This window comes from Mustela nivalis (assembly GCF_964662115.1).
Source record: "Mustela nivalis genome assembly, chromosome: 10".
Lineage (NCBI taxonomy): Eukaryota > Metazoa > Chordata > Mammalia > Carnivora > Mustelidae > Mustela > Mustela nivalis.
The window spans coordinates 23,302,489-23,321,524 of record NC_139029.1 but is presented as its reverse complement, the minus strand read 5'-3'; the positions used below and the strand labels follow the sequence as shown (position 1 = coordinate 23,321,524).

Here is a 19,036-nt window from a genome sequence, read left to right as displayed (position 1 = left end):
AAGTGTTTACCTATAAGATGAGTACAGATACAAGAAACAATGCAGACAGACAATGCAAAATCTGGTAAGTAAACGAGAACTAGAGGTAAACAGATAATCAAGAACTCTTGAGGGGCGCCTGGGTGGGTTAGAGCCTCTGCCTTCTGCTCAGGTCATGATCCCATGGTCCTGGGATCGAGCCCCTCGTCAGGCTCTCTGCTCAGCAGGGAGCCTGCTTCCTCCTCTCTGTCTACCTGTGATCTCTGTCAAATAAATTAAAAAAAAAAAAAAAGAAGAACTCTCGAGTCTTCAAGTTGGTTGAGCTGGGGGATGATGACACCGGAGCCATATACAAAATAGGAAAATAGGAGAAAATGGGAATAAGGAGAAAGGGAGAGAAGTCTGGTCTCCTTGAGTTTGAGACACCAGTGGGATAAGCAGATAAAGGTAATGAGCAGGCATGTGAAAATGATAACGTGCAACAACAAGTGTTTAAGTCATACTTGGGAGTAAACTAACCAGAGATGCCATTTATGGTCTATAAATATGAAGTGATACTCCATTTCACTGACCTCATGTCCCCCGAATAAATGGTAACACTTACCATTTGCCACACTTGCATGATATTGTCTTCTGATACAGAACAAATCACCCAAGGTTCATTGGGATTCCAGGAGAAATCAGATATCTTGGCAGTGTGACCACCATGAATAAACTGGAAGAGGGAGGAAAACAAAGATATGAAAAGCAGATAGAGAGCAGTAAGTAACAGAGTATTTCAATATTACTCAATGTGCAGAACATACCAACAATTCTGGTGGTCCATCTTCTGCATCTTCCGGGGATTGTTCCTCTCCAATTTTACTAGCACAAAAAGATTTAAAAAAAGTTAAAACAAAACAAAACAAGAAATTAAAACAGATTTGTCCCAAGTAACTACTTTAGAAAAGTATAAATAAAGAAAATATCTCCAGGGGCGCCTGGGTGGCTCAGTTGGTTAAGTGACTGCCTTCGGCTCGGGTCATGATCCTGGAGTCCTGGGATCGAGTCCCACATCGGACTCCCTTCTCAGCAGGGAGTCTGCTTCTCCTGCTGATCTCTCTCCTCTCATGCTTGCTCTCTCTCTCTCTCTCTCAAATAAATAAATAAAATCATTTAAAAAAATTATTAAAGAAAAAAAAAAATCTCCACAAGAGTAACCAATACAAGACTTACCTTAAATCCCAAACATTCAGTCTGCGATCAGTACCACTGGAAGCCAAAATGGTCTCATTGTGAGGCGACCACTGAACCTACAGTAAAAATGAAGGAAAGAGAAAAACTGTAACTTAGAAAACTGAGGGTTGGGGTGTCTGGGTGGCTTAGTTAGTTAAGCATCTGCCTTTGGCTCAGGTCCTGATGCCAAGGTTCTGGAATAGAGTCCCTGCTCAGGCCTGCTTCTCCCTCTCCCTCTTGCCCCAGCTCACGCTCTCTCTCTCATTCACTTACTCTCTGTCTCTCAAATAAATAAATCAAATCTTAAGAAGAAAAAAAAAAAAAAAAAAGAAAGAAAGAAAACTCAGGGGAAAATACCTAAATTATACTTAACAATTTAAAAATTTCATAAAAAAGAAATCAAAGTATTTTAGACATTATAATTAAAACTGACAGATAGAGGGGGTGCCTAGCTGGCTCTGTTGGTGGATCATGCAACTTTTGATCTCAGGGGTTTTAAAGTTCAAGCCCCAGTTTGGGTGTAGAGATTATTTTAAAAAATAAAACACAAAAACAACAAAAAAAACAAACAAAGAAACCCAAAAAGGGTGCCTGGGTGGCTCAGCTGGTTGAGCATCTGCCTTTGGCTCAGGTCATGATCCTGGGGTCCTGGGAGTGATTCCCCTATCAGCTCCTTGCTTAGCAGGCACCTGCTTCTCCCTCTGCCTGCTGCTCCCCATGCTTGCACTCTGACAGATAAGGAAATAAAATCTTAACAACAACAACAACAACAAAAAACCTGACAGGTAGATAAGATGGTCCTATCACTAAACCTTTTGTTCTATTTCTATTTGTGTGTGTGTGTTGTAAAAAATTTTAATTTAAAAAAATTAAAAAAAAATGTTTTTAAAGACTTAATTTATTTGACAGAGAGAGATACAGCAAGAGAGGAACCTAAGCAGGGGGAGTGGGAGAGGGAGAAGCATGCTTCCTGCCAAGCAGGGAGCCCTACTTGGGGCCCGATCCCAGGACTCTGGGATCATGACCTGAGCTGAAGGCAGATGGCTAACAACTGAGCCACCTAGGCACCCCTTTAATTTAATTTTAAAAGTATTTTATTTTTTTGACAGAGAAGCCAGACAGCAAGAGGGGGAACATAACCATGGGAGTAGGAGAGGGAGAAGCAGGCTTCCTGCTGAGCAAGGAGTCTGATGCAGGGCTCAATCCCAGGACCCTGAGATCATGACCTGAGCGGAAGGCAGACACTTACCAACTGAGCCACCCAGGTGCCCAAGATTTTTAATTTTAAGTAAAATATTTCATATCAAGATTTTTTAACTTTTAAATAAACTCCACCCCAACTGGGGGCTGGGACTCATGACTCTGAGATCAAGAGTCACAAGTTCTACTGACTGAATCAGGCAGGTGCCCTTCATTTTATATTTTTGAAGCTCTGATCTTAATCTACTCTTACTAATTCTGGCTTCTGGCCAAATGTGATCCAACTCTGACCTTAAAACTAAAGTACGGAACACATATATACAGTATCTATTCTCTGAAGTACTTATTATGAATACAATATTACATATAAAACTGATTAAAAACTAAAACAAAACAAAACAAAACAAAACAAAACCACCAAACTGATAAAAAACTGACTCCTTACGATAATGATTTTATTAAAGTTAGCTACCACACATACAACAATCACATACTGTTACACTGTCTGATAAGAAAGTCCTAGCTTCGTGGTACAGATAAAAGGGCATTAGTGACCAATACTTAGGGAAGAATTTAGATACTCTCCAGGCAGGAACACCACTACAAGCAAGGACAAAGAGGATAAAGACAGAAATGTTCACTGGAGCAAGCCAAGAGTAGAAAATAAGGTTAAGTGAGACAAGGTACAGAGGAGTATGGCTCACCTAGAGCCTAAATCAGAGGCCACTTTCACACACCAAAATTAACTTAGACCACACTTTTTAAAAGATTTATTTACTTATTTGAGAGAGAAAGAGAGTATAGAATGCACAAGCAGGGGGAGCAGCAGGCAGAGGGAGAAGCAGGCTCCCTGCTGAGTAGAGAGTCCGATGTGGGACTTGGCAACAGGACCCTAGGATCATGACCTGAGCTGAAGGTAGCCACTTAATCCACTGGGCCACCCAGACACCCGCTCTCCCCATTTTAAAGATTTTATTTATTTACTTGAGAAAAGAGTGAGCACAAGCTGTGGGGAGACGCAGAGGGAACAGCAGACTTCTCACCGAGTAAGGAGAACAATGTGGGGTTAAACCCCAGGACCCCAGAATCATGACCCGAATCAAAGGCAGACCCATAACTGACTAAAGCACCCAGTGCCCCACCCTTAAGTTCTAATGCTTAACAACCTTCTGTTACGGTGAATCTAAATGGGCCTTCCCTTGCTATAAAACTGTAAGCTCTTTAATAGCAAAGACTATATATAACCTATTTCTCACAGTGTGTTGGCAATAAGTGGTGAACATAGTGCCACATTTCTTGAATTGAGTCAGAGAGCTTTTTGCATGTTAAGAAAGGAGCTTAAACTGATGAGGCAGAAAACATGGAGCTAGTACTTTAGGCTTCAACAGCAAAATCAACAGACATGGCAAGTTCTGGAAATAAGGGAAGATTCAATGTCAGGAACATGAATTATTGAGCACTGATTTTCTTAATACCTCAAGAGTGTAAGTCACCAAAGACCAGTTTGAGGAAGTACAGAATTAACAATCACATTTCCTACAGAGATGAGCATAGATGCAGAGATTTCTATTACTGGTAATAATGGGATAAAGTACAAGTGTGCCTACTTAACACAGCCTACTCACATATCCAGGTTTTCCTTAGAATAAACAAATGTAGCATTCGTTTCTCTTACCTGGAATATTTCATCCTTATGTGATTCAAAGGAATGCAACTTAAGTTTCAGATTTCTCAGATCCCACAAGGCAACAGTCTATATACAAAAAAGAAAGCAAGAGCAATCAGTAATTTTTTATGAAAAGAAAACTCACAACTGAAAGATCTCGTTTACTCAAAGGAAGCAAAAGAAATTTTTTTCTCTTAAAATGAACCAAACTGACCTTGTCGGCTGATCCTGTGGCCAGAATGAACTCACTGTAAGGATTGAAAGATAGGCAGTTCACTTCAGCAGTGTGAGCATCAACTGAGTGGCTTGGTTTGGAAGTATTGTTTGAACGAGTATCCCAGCTTTAATATAAAAGAAAAAACAGGAAAAAAAGCTTAAAATGGGTAACATAAAACTTAGACAACAAGGAAAAAACTCAAACATGGATTCTACTCACATCATAAGTTTCTGATCATCAGCAACTGACCCAAACAGAGACTCATGGAGCAGATGCCAGGAAACGTCTTCTACTACTGCTGTATGCCCTGTAAAGATGGTCTTCGCATCCACAACTTTTCCTTCCTTTGGAACAGCACTGATGTCCCAGAGGCAGATGGTCTTAAATGTAAAATTAACTATTATATAAATGGAAGATTCTCACTTCCCCACATACCCAAGAAAAGAAACCAACTGATAACTAGCCCAGATCTGCTTCAAAATGAGATACGCACGTGGTCGTCTGAAGCACTAAGTAAGTGCCCACTGAGATTTGGGTTCCAAGAAAGTCCATAGCCCTCCTTCTGATGTCCACGGAGACGCAAGTCTGGGTTGCACTCTCCAGAAGGGTCTGCAAATTAACACACATATCAAGACTATCCGAAGTCTACTGCCTCTTTGGGTCTACAAAGCATAATGGAATTTTGATGGAAGAGGTATGAAGCTCTTCATATGCATAGCAATAGAGACCCATTATGATCAAGTTGTTAACACTTAAAATGCACCATGATTCTGTTCTGTGTAAAAAAGCATTTTTTTCCATTTAGGTAGGAACGCAAGAGAAGAATATCAACACATACCAGTATACATCACTAGATGTTAGAATATACATTTAACAAGCAATTACACTCAGTTTGAGTGGAAAAGTGTATTCCCATAGTGACTCATTATCTGTATCTGAACTGAAGGCGGCAGGTACCTGGTTTGGAAGGATGTTTTGTATAGTCAAAAACAAGAACATCACTGGATGGAGTCTTTGTCGCAATGATGCAAGGGTTCTGGGGCATATAACGTGCCCGGTTTACTTCTCCTTCATGGTTGATCTTGATTTCTATTTCAATTTTTCCACTAACTGAGCCAAAACCTCCAAATTCTGTAAATATATAAGAAATTGCAAATGAGGACAAAGCAAGAGCTTCTCTGTCACTCAAATTATGACACAGGCAAGCTTTTTATCAGCAAACTGGTAAATACTAGAAATAATCTAGACATCTGTTAACAGTATACAGCGTTTTCATACCTCTTAATTCATTTGATTGTTATAACCCTACATAGAAGGGAAGTCAGTATCTCCCCCAAATTTTGCCAAGAAAAATAATAATCTGGCATACCTACATTAATCCATTCCTAGTGACAGGACTACAACTGAATCTAGTGAAAATTCTCATTCTCCTGATTCCTAGCTAAAAAATATGAATACTATCTAAAAAACAGGGAACACGACCAATTCCACTTCAAAAGTAGATTCTCAATAAGCAATTTTCAAATCTAATCTAAGTACCAAAAAAGTGCTAAATAAGTAAAACCAAGTTACTATTTTATTTAAGATTTGAGAGAGAGAGAAAGCAAGAGCATGTGCATGTGAGAATGAGCAGGAGAGGAGAGAGAGAATCCTAAGCAGACTCTGCACTGAGTGCAGAGCCCGACATAGGGCCAGATCCTAGGACCACAACTTGAGCCTAAATCAAGACTCAGAGGCTCAACAGTCTACTCCACCCATGTGCTCTTTAAGTTACTATTTTAACAAATATTAAAGTACACAGTATACCAGGTACTAAAGAGTCCCCTTTATACACCATTTATTTGAAGCTATAGTTTGGAATGACCTTCCTGAAATACCATCACACCATTATCTTTTCCCTATACCATTTCTCTTAGTCCAGTGAGGAAAAACAGAGCCACAACAGCTAGTTCCATTTTCCTTTACCACCTCCCCCACCCACTTATACATGCCAACTACAATCCTTGGCTGAAATAAACCAGGCAGGCAAAGACTAGATAAAAATATTTTTTATTCACATTTGGCTACTGTATGCACTTCGTTCTCCCAAGTGCCATTATAAAATGTGTTAACAATATAATTTGTGATTATGTAAATCCTGGCAAAGCAACATATAAACAAAGGTAGTTAATGTTTAGTCGAAAGAATTACAGAAGGCAGCATGATAAGATATCTAAGAAAGAGTCAGACCTTGGCCTAACTGACTGCCAGAGCTTGGTCATTTGGGGAATGAGTCTCAAACACCTTCTCCATAAAGCTAAGTTGTGACAGTAACTTATGACAGATGAAAACACTGTCAATAGCACCATTATACAAGTGTTATACTTTGAAGGACAAAAATCTTTTAAAAAGGACAAAAACAAACAAACAAAAAAGACAAAAAGCCCACAAAACCAAAACAAACCAAAGAAGCAAGGACATAGGGGAGCCTGGGTGGCTCAATGGGTTAAGCCTCTGCCTTCGGCTCAGGTCATGATCCCGGGATCCTTGGATGAAGCCCCACATAGAGCTCTCTGCTCGGCAAGGAGTCTGCTCCTCCCACCCCGCCCCACCTGCCTCTCTGTCTACTTGTAATCTCTGTCAAATAAATAAATAATTTTTTTTTTTTTTTAAAAAGCAAGGACATAGACAGATAATATGGCTGGCAGACTAGATAACTTTCAATTTCCACTAAATAACTTTTAAAGATTGAAATGCAAATGTTTCATACGCATTAAAAATCTAAAAGCAAATGCGCAGAATAGACTCTGAAGGAGGAAAAAAAAGCTCACATTAAAACCCCAGAACTCTAGCAGGGTGCCTGGGTGGCTCAGTGGGTTAAGCCTCTGCCTTCCGCTCAGGTCATGACCTCAGAGTCGTGGGATGGAGCCCCGCATCAGGCTCTCTGCTCAGAAGGCTCTCTGCCTTCTCCTCTTATGCTCTCTCTCACAGTCCCTCTCTTAAATAAATAAATAAAATCTAAAACAACAACAACAACAACAACAACAAAAAAACCCCAAAAACAAAAACAAAAAACCTCATGATAAGATACATGATTGCAAGAAACTTTCAGTCCAAACACAGAGAGCCTGCTTCCCTCTCTCTCTGCCTGCCTCTCTGCCTACTTGTGATCTCTGTCAAAAAAAAAAAAAAAGAGTTGGTTAAGCAACTGGCTTCCACTCAGGTCATGATCCTGGAGTTCAAGAATCGAGTCCCCCATCAGGCTCCCAGCTCCACGGGGGGTCTGCTTCTCCCTCTGACCTTCTCCTCTCTCATGTTCTCTTTCACTGTCTCTCTCAAATAAGTAAATAAAATCTAAAATAAATTACAAAAAAAAAAAAAAAAAAAGGGGCATGGTAAGATACGTGACTGCAAGGAACTTTCAGTCCAAACACAGAGATAAACTGTAACTACAGATGACTATGACAAAAAAGCCTAACTGCCATTAAAGAGATCCCAGTAACAAGGGAAGAGCAACAGCTGGCAGCGAGCCTGCAGAGCAAGGGTACTAATTACATAATGTGGGGTATTTTGGTATTGGATACATACTAAACAGAGGGTCTTCTTAACTGTGGTTAAAACACAGTAATAGGGGCGCCTGGGTGACTCAGTGGGTTAAGGCCTCTGCCTTCAGCTCAGGTCATGATCCCAGGGTCCTGGGATTGAGCCCCACATCGGGCTCTCTGCTCCCAGGGAGCCTGCTTCCTCCTCTCTCTCTCTGCCTGCCTCTCTGCCTATTTGTGATCTCTGTCTGTCAAATAAATAAATAAAATCTTAAAACAACAACAACACAGTAATAAGTCAGCTTAGAGGATTCACAATTGAGTTTTTACAAAGATGAGGATTTATCTATCTAAAATATAATTAGGGGCTCCCAAGCTGAAGCTGATAAACGAAAGGCCAAATCTCAAGTAGGAAAGAAAGACTGAGCTATCCATGTACGATGAATTAAATGACCATCAAGGTCCAGTTGTATTCCTATTTTGTTTATGTCTCTCCATATAAAACACTATGAACTACAGTGCCTAGCTTGACAAACTTTTACAAATGTATACACCAGGAAAACCAGCACCAAGATCTTCAGCTTCCCAGAAAGTACTACCATGTCCCTCCCAACTAGTATCTACCCCTCCCCCACAAACGAGGTAACCAGCATTGATTTCTACCTGTAAGCCAGAGTCGATAAGCACCTTTTTACTAAAAAGAGTAAATTCTAACAACAAATACTCAATTACCTCATCATGATTTAATGTTTATTTTATACAATTCAGACAAAAGACTAAAGATATCTTAAAAAAAATTCTCCAAATAAGCTGCTAAAAATAAACTTGTTGATATTGGGAGATCTTGGTAACAGAGTCATAAGTAAAATTTTACATCTACTCTGTTTTACATGGGCTTAAAATGCAACTATAGCCTGGCTGACCCTAATATAAACGCACAAATTCTTTTCTTATTTTATTTTATTTATTTGACACACAGAGAGAGATCACAAGTAGGCAGAGAGGCAGGCAGAGAGAGAGAGGAGGGGGAAGCAGGCTCCCCGCTGAGCAGAGAGCCGGATGCGGGGCTCAATCCCAGGACCCCGGAATTACCACCTGAGCCACCCAGGCACTCCGCACAAATTCTTTTTAATGTCAAAATAGGACAAAGCCAGTCTTCAGTTTTCACTTTGAAAGTTCACTGATCTTTTGAAGATGTCTGCCATCTATTACCTAAAACCAAATGGGGTCAAGTGGACGGTAACTTATTGCAATAGTTCAATTTGAGAGCCCAGGATATTTTATCTGAGAACAAGATAGACTAGTAAGCTTATCTACCTAATAATCACCCAAGAGACATTAGGTATTATCTGCTTTCACCACTGTTAAGACCATACAGAAGAGAGTACGGCCCCCCCTCTCTAAAGCACCAAACCTATCCAGTGATCTGAAGATGGGGGACTTGGGGGAAAGGAAAGGGAGTAAAAGGAAAAGGAGAGAGAGGGAGGGAGATAAGCTGTGTAACCTTAGGGCAAGTTACAAAACAACTACAGAGTTCCCTATGAGGATTAAACAGAGTAATTTATAGAGTTTTACAAATGTATCACCCATCATTACCAGTATTTTTTAATTGTTCCTCTAGCATTAAGGGGGATAAAGCAAAAGTTGTTTTGATGCTGTTCAAAAAACTGTTACCAGAAAAAGTATGTATGTTAAAAAAAATGCCACCTCAACAATTAGTGAAGAAACTACTTGCCAGCAAATGGCATCTTTTTTAAAAGTAGCCTCCACGTATAGCATGGAGCCTATCACAGGGCTTGAACTTACCACCCTAACATTAAGACCTGAGTTGATCAAGAGTCCCAATTAAGGGCACCTGGGTGGCTCAGTGGGTTAAAGTCTCTGCCTTCAGCTCTGATCATGATCCCAGGGTCCTGGGATCAAGCCCCGGTATCGATGGATCGGGCTCTTTGCTGGGCAGGGAGGCTGCCTCCTCCTCTGCCCACTTTGATCTGTCAAATAGATAAATAAAATAAAAAAAAAAACATACAAGAGTCCGAATTAAGCTTAACCGACTGAGCTACTGAGGTGCTCCCAGCAAATGGTATTTTAAAAAAATTGTTTATCACTTAGAAAAAATGCTTGGGGGCACCTGGGTGCCCAGTGGGTTAAAGCCTCTGCTTTCGGTTCAGGTCATGATCCCAGGGTCCTGGGATCAAGCCCCAAATTGGGATCTCTGCTTACAGGGAGCCTGCTTCCTCCTCTCTCTCTCTCTGCCTGCCTCTCTGCCTACTTGTGATCTCTGTCAAATAAACAAATAAAATCTTAAAAAAAGAAAAAAGAAAATGCTTGGATTCCTACTCCATACCCAATGCCAAAACAAATTCCAGAAATATTACAGTTTTAATGGCCAAAACATAAATAAGCCCAGAAAACAACAGGTAAATACTTTAAAATCTTGGAATAATAAAGGCGTTTCCAAGAACGACACAAAATCTGAAGGGTATCAGAGGAAAGTTGGGACAAGTAAATCCAATGCTGGCGAAGGCATAAAGATAAATACACAAATCATACATAAATACATCTGCTATTGGTGGGACTGGGAATCCTTCTCGAAGGGCAACTTAGCAGTATTAATTTTACCTGAAAATGTTCTTGCCCTCTGATCAGCATTCCACTTAGAAAATTACTCTACAGCAAAAATATGCAAGACATATGGTACAAGAACTGTTTTTCAAGCCAGAAAATTGGAAGCCACTTAAATATCAAGTAAAGGATGGTTAACTATGACATAGTATACAACCATCAAAAGGAGATACATCTTACACAAAAAGATGTCCAAGACACATCGGCCAGAAAAGCATCTTCTATGCCGCATTCTTAGAACCAAGAAAAAAGCCTGGGGTATAGTAAGTACTCCACATATATGTTGAATGACTGAGCCAATAAATGGGACAGATAAATCATTCAGAAAACAATCAATTTAACAGTGATCTATATGTAGATGATAGGTTTATGGCAGTGGCCAGGATCCATAGTTTTTTATTTGCTTTGATTTCTTAAAAACAATTATTACATTACCTAAGTATTTTAATTGTCACGAAAAATTTTATTAACTAAAGATTTTATTTATTTATTTGACAGAGAGAGAGAGACCCCAAGTAGGCAAAGAGCTAGGCAGAGAGAGAGGGAAGCAGGCTCCCTGCTGAGCAGAGCCTTATGCTGGGCTCTATCCCAGGACCCTGAGATCATGACCCCAGCCAAAGGCAGAGGCTTAAGCCACTGAGTCACCCAGGTGCCCCCAAAAATATTATTTAAAAACAATTTATCTTCACTTAATAGAAAGGAAGTTGATGCTCAGAGAGGCTAAATGATTTATCCAAAACCACAGAGCTAGTGAGTGGCGTTAACAGGACCTTAAGCCCAACTCCTTAGACTCTTTAAGTTCAGTGTCCACCACCCGCCTACACCCCAACACTAATGTCTACCCAGAGAGTAACTTCCCAGTAATTGCATCATGCACAGCTGGGTCAGTGACACAAAACCGTATCTGTGGACCTTATGGTAAGAACTTATTACTCTGCATTCTGTAACACCCTAAGGCAAATATGCAGTGATCAAAAGACCAACTAACTGTACACAACAATCCTGGCAAGTAACTGGAGCTCAAAGAACTTAGATAAAAGAATGGATTCTGCTAATGGAGAGAAATTCAAGAAACATTAAACATCCATTTTTTAGATCACATATCTCAATGAGAGTGTGTCTTATCTCTGGGTAATAATTTGAGTTTAGAACAACAACAAACATAACTCATCCATTTCCACCTCTATTAAAAGGGAGAGAGTTAAGTATTTCATGAATAGCTAAACCCTTAGGTGATCTCCTCATATAAAATATAATTAAATGGCTCACTTAATTTTTTTTTTTAAGATTTTATTTATTTATTTGACAGAGATCACAAGTAGGCAGAGGGGCAGGCAGAGAGAGAGAGAGAGAGAGAGAAAGAGAGAGAAACAGGCTTCCTGCTGAGCAGAGAGCCCGATGTGGGACTCGATCCCAGGACCCCGAGATCATGACCTGAGCCAAAGGCAGCGGCTTAACCCACTGAGCCACACAGGCACCCCTAATTTTTATATATATATCAAGTACCATGTTAAGTCATTTCTACCACTTCAAAATGGAAAGGGTAATTTAAGCCAGTATTTCTCAACCTCCCTCACCCCCCAAACCTTGTAAGACATCTTTTCTGGGGGCACTGAGGGGCTCAGTGGGCTAAGCTTCTGCCTTCAGCTCAGGTCATGATCTCAGGGTCCTGGGATTGAGCCCCACATCGGGCTCTCTGCTCGGTGGGGAGCCTGTTTACCCCCTCTCTCTGCCTGCTTATGATCTCTGTCAAGTAAGTAAATGAAATCTTTAAAACAAAACAAAACAAAAAGACATCTTTTCTGACACTCCTGATGAAATTTTATTTTATTTTTTTTAAAGATTTTATTTATTTATTTGACAGAGGGATCACAAGTAGGCAGAGAGGCAGGCGGAGAGAAGGAGGAAGCAGGCTCCCCGCCGAGCAGAGAGCCCGATGCGGGACTCGATCCCAGGGCCCTGAGATCATGACCTGAGCCGAAGGCAGCGGCTTAACCCACTGGGCCACCCAGGCGCCCCTCCTGATGAAATTTTAATACCACAGATATCCTATGTATTTATGTATACCATATATAACTGTGCTTTATACATTTAAAGAGTTAAAATTATTTTCATGCACCCCCTTTCCAAGAACCAATTTTCTTCACCTTAGGGGCAATCACCTCCCATGCTGAGAATGCACATATGCATCCATGTATGCATAGCAATAAATGGTGGACTTTGGGGGCACCTGGTTCGCTCAGCTGGTAGAGAATGTGACTCTTGATCTTGGGGTTGTGAGTTCAAGCCCCAGTAAAATCTTAAACAAAAAGACCCATGATGGTAATAATTTACAATATATGAGTCAATACCTTATACACCTTAAACTTATACAATGTTATAGTTATATGTCAATTATATCTCAATAAAGCTGGGATTAAAAAAAAAAAAAAACACCACAGTAAAGGCAAGACTTGGCTGGCTCAGTCAGAAGAGCCTATGACTCTTGATCTCAGGGTTGAGTGTGAGCCCCATGCTGAGTGTAGAGATTACATAAATGTAACTAAATAAAAATAAAAGAATTAATGGCAGATTTTGGTTTCTTTCAATTCTAGACTCCCCCTCCCCAATCTAGTAGACGAAGATTTCTAGAAAAGACAGAACCAAGTGTGCATTAAGTATGTCTTCTAGGGACGCCTGGGTGGCTCAGTTGGTTAAGCAGCTGCCTTCAGCTCAGGTCATGATCCCAGCATCCTGGGATCGAGTCCCACATTGGACTCCTTGCTCAGCAGAGAGCCTGCCTCTCTCTCTGCCTGCCTTTCTGTCTGCCTGTGCTTGCTCGCTCTCCCTCTCTCTCTCTGATAAATAAATAAAATCTTTTTTTTTTTTTAAAGATTTTATTTATTTGACAGACAGAGATCACAAGTAGGCAGAGGAGGCAGAGATAGAGAGGAGGAAGCAGGCTCCCTGCCGAGCAGAGAGCCCGATGCGGGACTCGATCCCAGGACCCTGAGATCATGACCTGAGCCGAAGGCAGCGGCTTAACCCACTGAGCCACCCAGGTTCCCATAAATAAATAAAATCTTAAAAAAAAAAAAAAAGTATGTCTTCTAATATCTAATATCTGTATTGCAACTCAGGCTTTCCACAGCTCATTTATCTTATTTCTAAAATCAAACTTTATACCTTTTCCATGGGAATTCAAAGTTACGAAAGATATAACCCATACATCATTCCTTCTTTCAATTTGAAGATTCCTACCTCCTTTCTCACTGTCGTAGTGTGAAGCATCAAACTGAGCATCATCGTTAGGGAGCTGCACACTGGCTATCACAAGATGGTTTTGTTCATCGGACGTGTGTGTTCCCAGGACAAGTCGATGAATGCTGAAGTCTTTCCCTTCTGGTCTGTAACAGCAATACATGGTCACTATTCAAATTTGTAATACTAAGAGAAACAATGAAGTCAGTGATATATATACATGTACGCAAAAGGCACTATTACAACCAGGTTTGGGGAAGAAAAACTAAGAGCCACAATTCTGGGGCGCCAGGGTGGCTCAGTTGGTTAAGCGTCTGCTTTTGGCTCAGGTCATGATCCTGGGGTCCTGGGATTGAGCCCTGCATCCAGCTCCCTGTTTCTCCTTCTCCCTGCTGCTCCCCCTGCTTGTGCTCACTCTCTCTGTCAAATAAACCAATCTTTAACAACAAAAAAAAGCTATATCTCTGACTTTTTTTTTAAAGATCTTATTGATCTGAATTACCACAGAGGGATTAATCTAACAGTGTAAAGCAGAGGTTCTTCAAGTGTGGCATCAGGACCAATAACATCAGCATCATCTAGGAAGTCAGCTAGAAAGGCAAATTAGAATCTCAGATCCACTCCAGACCTACTAAATTAAGAACCTGAGATGCTAGGCACAATGATCTATCTTGTAATTCCTTCAGTTGATTATGATGCATGTTCAAGTTTGAGAATCTCTGGTCTAGAAAAGAAAGCTATTACCCCACAGAATCCACTGGGGCTTATAAATGAACTGCGAAATAAAAAAAAAAAAAAAAGAGAAAAACCTAGGAATGTCAAACCAAAGTCAACTATGATAAAGAGAACTAGGAACAAGAGAAGAAAGCTAGTGGGACTCTATGGGAAGAATATACTCAGTTTGGAACATGTGATGTTGGGGAAGACAGAAAGATACTCCAGAAAAGACACCAGCAAGCAGCTGAAAATTCAGAAAAGCTCAGAAGTTGGGTCTAGAGATAACCAACAGGATTTCCTCTGCACAGAGGCAATAGATATCTCTATCCTACATAGAGAAAACAGAGCAAAGGGGTGCCTGGGTGGTTCAGATGGTTGAGTGTCTGCCTTTTGCTAGGGTCATGATCCCAGAGTCTTGGATGGAGCCCCACAGCAGGCTCCCTGCTCAGCTGGGAGCCTGCTTCTCCCTCTCCTGCCTGTCCCTCTGCTTGTGCTCTGTCTTTCTCTCTCAAATGAATAAAGTAAATCTTAAAAAAAAAAAAAGAAAGAAAGAAAGAAGAAGAAGAAAGAGAGCTGTCAACACAAAACTGGGAATGCCGGAATTTAGGGTAAAGGAACCACAGGAAGTGAGGGCAGAAGAGCATTACGGAGCTACAATTTTATTTTTTTAAAAAAGGGTATGAATAAATACTACCACTGCCACCCGCTGCCATGACGACGCTAACAAACACAAAAAACCAAACAGCTAACACTACATAATTGCTTCTAAGTAATCCTCATCTTAAAAAGAAAATTAGTACTGTTGGGGTGCCTGGGTGGCTCAGTCAGTTAAGAGACCAACTCGTGATTTCAGCTCAGGTCATGATCTCATGGGTTGTGGGACTGAGCCCTGTGTGGGGTTCTGGGCTCAGCAGGAGGCTGCCTCCCACCATTCTCACTCAAAATAAATATGTAAAATCTTAAAAAAAAAAAAAAAAAACAGCATTGTTATATGTGTAGAATACAAAAAAAAGGTAAAGACTGGGTGTTTGGACCAACGTCAAACATTGCAAAAAGGTTTATTTACCTACGTCTGCTAAAGTAGAAACTACTAAGATAACACAGATTTCAACCTTGGGGAATTTAGTCTCATTCACTGCTTTCCAAGTTGAGCTCATTACTGCATTATATAGGAAGGTTTTTAAAAATATGGCTCCAGGATGATTTAGTAGGTCTGGGGTGGCTCATGATACAGCTCATGACTGTAGAATCACCATTCAACTGTTTTTCAACAAGTCCTCTGCCACCAGTTCCTAAATGGTTTGACTATCACTGAGAACTTCTGAGAGCAATGACTCCACTTAATTTGAATTCAAGTAATTCTTTAAAAAAAAAAATTTTTTTTTTTAGAAAGCGAGGGTGTGGGGGGTAGGGTAGAGGGGAAGAGAAAAGAGACTTCTATGCAGAGCCCAAGGTGGGGCTCTATAGATTACAACTTGAGCAGAAACCAACAGTTGGATGATTAACCAATGTGCCACCAAGGCACCCTGAACCTAAATAATTCTGATCGATCAGCTGAATATGGGAACTCCTGGTCATGAATGACAAAGCTTTCAACTCTATATTTCTGGGCAGTTATTAGGAGTTTTGTAAACATCCTTAGGGCAGACTTCCTCATTTTTTAATGCCACTGTGAAGGTAGTAACCTCTGAGTTATTAGTAAAATTTGCATCAAATTTCTATTATTTGTTGAGCTGAAACATAGCCACATTCTGCAAGATCTTGAATTCTGAAGAACCTCATTTAGCATATAATACTATTTTTTAAAAAAGATTTTATTTGACAGACAGACATCACAAGTAGGCAGAGAGGCAGGCAGAGAGAGAGGGAGAAGCAGGCTCCCTGCTGAGCAGAGAGCCCGATGTGGGCTCGATCCCAGGACCCTGGGATCATGACCTGAGCTGAAGGCAGAGGCTTTAACCCACTGAGCCACCCAGGTGTCCCTATAATACCATTTTTTAAATGCTATAATGAACAGTGAGGCAATTTTATAAAAGAAAACTCATTATCCCAACAACTCATTATTACACTGGTCTTGATAAAATCCTGTATTATTTAAATTCACGTTCATCTCTGCATTGTCACTTCCTCCTGGAAGCCTTTCACGATACCCTAAATTGAGGTGATTTTTCCTTCCCCTGATCACTTGATCATTTTATCTGTGCCACTCTTAGGATAATTATTTTTTACTGTAATACAGTAGCCCCTCCACCTGTGGTTTCAGTTACCCATGGTCAACCACAATCCCTCCGGAAGTAGATGATCTTCCTTCTGACTTATCATCAGGTCAGTAGCAGCCTAATACTTCATCACTATGCCCATGTCATTCACCTCACTTTATTTCATCACATAGGCATTTTTCTCAACAACATCACAAGGGTGAGTACACAGTGAGAGATTCTGACAGCAAAAGACCACAATCAGATAGCTTTTATTATGCTATTACTATAATCACTGTTTTACTATTATCCTCTTATATGTCTAATTTACAAGTGAGGCTTTATCGCAGCTATGTATATATGGGGGAAAAAAAGAACATAATATAGAGTTCAGTACTATCCACAGATTCAGGCATCCATTGGGGATCCTCAGCCATATTCCCTAAACTAAAGGGGGGGTGCTATGTACCATACTACACACAAAAAGTCAAGGCAGGGAAGGTGTCTATCTAAATTTGCACAACCTGATATGTGGTACCTAAATAAATGGGGTAAATTAAGTACTATTTTATCTTGTTGGAGGTAAGCTTTTCATGTGTAAGACCTACCCTACAAGTGATTAATCTCTCACTATGCATAATTCCCTTATACAAAAACCATCCCACCTTCAGGTGTTATTTATTTTTTTAAAAGATTTTATTTATTTGAAAGAGATCACAAGTAGGCAGAGAGGTAGAGAGGGGGAAGCAGGTCCCCCGCTGAGCAACGCCAGGGGTAGGGGTGGGGGTCCATCCGAGGACACTGGGATTATGACCTGAGCAGAAGGCAGAGGTTCAAACCACTGAGCCACCCAGGCACCCCTCAGGTGTTAGTTCTAAACACCCTAAGTATCTCTGTAAATCTTGGCACATGTCACTGTAACTATTAGCTTCTATCAGCCTCTTCAACTATGCCTGTGCTCCTTGAAGGCAGGTACCATGTCACATAAATCTTTGTACTAGCCAGCTACTACCTCTAGGTTCCAACGTGTTGCTGAAAAAGCTGAACTCATCACAGCATTTTCTTGAAAGCTGACACATTTTACATTATTTCATTAACTGTAGTTACAACAGACTATTCAATTCGTTATCAGGGAAAGAAAACAAGTTTTCTCTTATCAGGTACATTGCAAAACTACTTTTACATTTTTGTCTTATTTTGGGGGCTAGGAAAAAAGGTCACCAACTGGGTTTTGATCACGTGCTCTCTTTGGGGGACTGGAGGAAACAGGGAAAATCAACACCAAGGAGGACACAACAAGACAACGTTCAAAAGGTTCACATCACCTGGTTACATCTGGAAGCCACTGCGCAGTTAGGCTAGGCCACTCCAGGGCATGGGTCATCACCAAATCGTAAAGAAAAGGGGTGTTCTTTTTCCATATTTTGTACTCTTCGTTGATCACACGTTCTTCCACTGCGTCATCAAAGGCTGCTAAAAGTTAAAAACAAATTAAGTTAGCGAACACAAAGGGAAACCGAGTCAACACTTCCAAAGCTACCGGCAATGCTCGAGTCCAGATTCTGAAATGGAGGAGGTATGGGCAATTCTCCCCGCGGCCGAGGTACCCACACCGCTCTCCACGCGCGCGGGCCCGCAGCAACTACTCTCTCGGGTTAGCCAGGCCCGTCACTCCGTTAGCCGTTCGCGCGACGGCGCCGGGCCTCATGAGCACGCTCCCGTTCGCGCCGAGTCTACGGAACCGGCGCGGGCCTCCTGGGCCCCTGGGGTAGCGAACGGCTCAGGCAGAACCGGGAGAGGCGGGCAGACGGACAGGGCGCGCGGAAAGGTACCAGACACCGGCCGGGCCCGGGCTCCCCCCACTCCCCGCCCCAGCTCCACGCCGGGGGACCGGCCTCCGCGCCGGAGAAACTGGCGCGCCGTTAGCCCGCCCTACGGGGCGATTTCTCCTCACGCCTTCGATGGTGGGGACAGCACTCAAGAGTCGGGCTTGTCGTCACTGCTAGGCCCTGTCGAGGCCGCGGCGCCAGCCCGGCACCCCCCGCCCTCCTGGGGCGGCCCCAGCACCCTCACCTTCCTTGTCGGCCATGGCGGGCAGGCAAGCCGGGGGGATCCCGGGGTCGAGCGTTGCGGGAGGGGCGGGGAGGCTACGGGCGCTTGCTCTGCGCGCGCGGCCTCTATTGTTTCCTGCTGCCCCTGCGTGAGGGCTGACTCGCGCACCTTCGCGCCAACACTGGCCAGTCGGAGCGTCCCGAATGGTAGAGTGGGCGGGGAAGCTGCGTTCGCAGCCTATCCAGACACGCAGAATGGCTTTCTGTGGATCCGAGGCGGGCGCCCCTCCCCTGCCCCCACACGGCCGGGAGCCGACTTCCTTCGATTGCGCGCGCGCGGAGCCGGTGGGAGTGCGACCGCCGGGTCACGTGACAAGTTTAGCCCGCACTCTCCAGGGGGCAGCCAT

General features: G+C 42.0%; 1 protein-coding gene across 2 annotated transcripts in view; it reads right to left on the bottom strand.

The window, feature by feature from the left end:
* Positions 1-18,979, bottom strand: part of RBBP4 (RB binding protein 4, chromatin remodeling factor) — a 23,629-nt gene extending 4,650 nt beyond the window's left edge. The window contains exons 1-11 of one of the 2 annotated variants that reach the window (XM_082685746.1): positions 18,652-18,979; positions 17,904-18,051; positions 13,664-13,809; positions 5,235-5,408; positions 4,771-4,886; positions 4,497-4,657; positions 4,275-4,401; positions 4,070-4,147; positions 1,195-1,271; positions 786-843; positions 584-694 (exon numbers count right to left, since the gene is read on the bottom strand). In XM_082685746.1, coding sequence (XP_082541872.1) covers positions 584-694; positions 786-843; positions 1,195-1,271; positions 4,070-4,147; positions 4,275-4,401; positions 4,497-4,657; positions 4,771-4,886; positions 5,235-5,408; positions 13,664-13,809; positions 17,904-18,051; positions 18,652-18,667 — 1,212 coding nt within the window. In that variant the 5' untranslated portion in view covers positions 18,668-18,979. The remainder of the gene's footprint in view (positions 1-583; positions 695-785; positions 844-1,194; positions 1,272-4,069; positions 4,148-4,274; positions 4,402-4,496; positions 4,658-4,770; positions 4,887-5,234; positions 5,409-13,663; positions 13,810-17,903; positions 18,052-18,651) is intronic. The other variant, XM_082685747.1, reaches the window with a different exon arrangement.
* Positions 18,980-19,036: the final 57 nt, after the last annotated feature.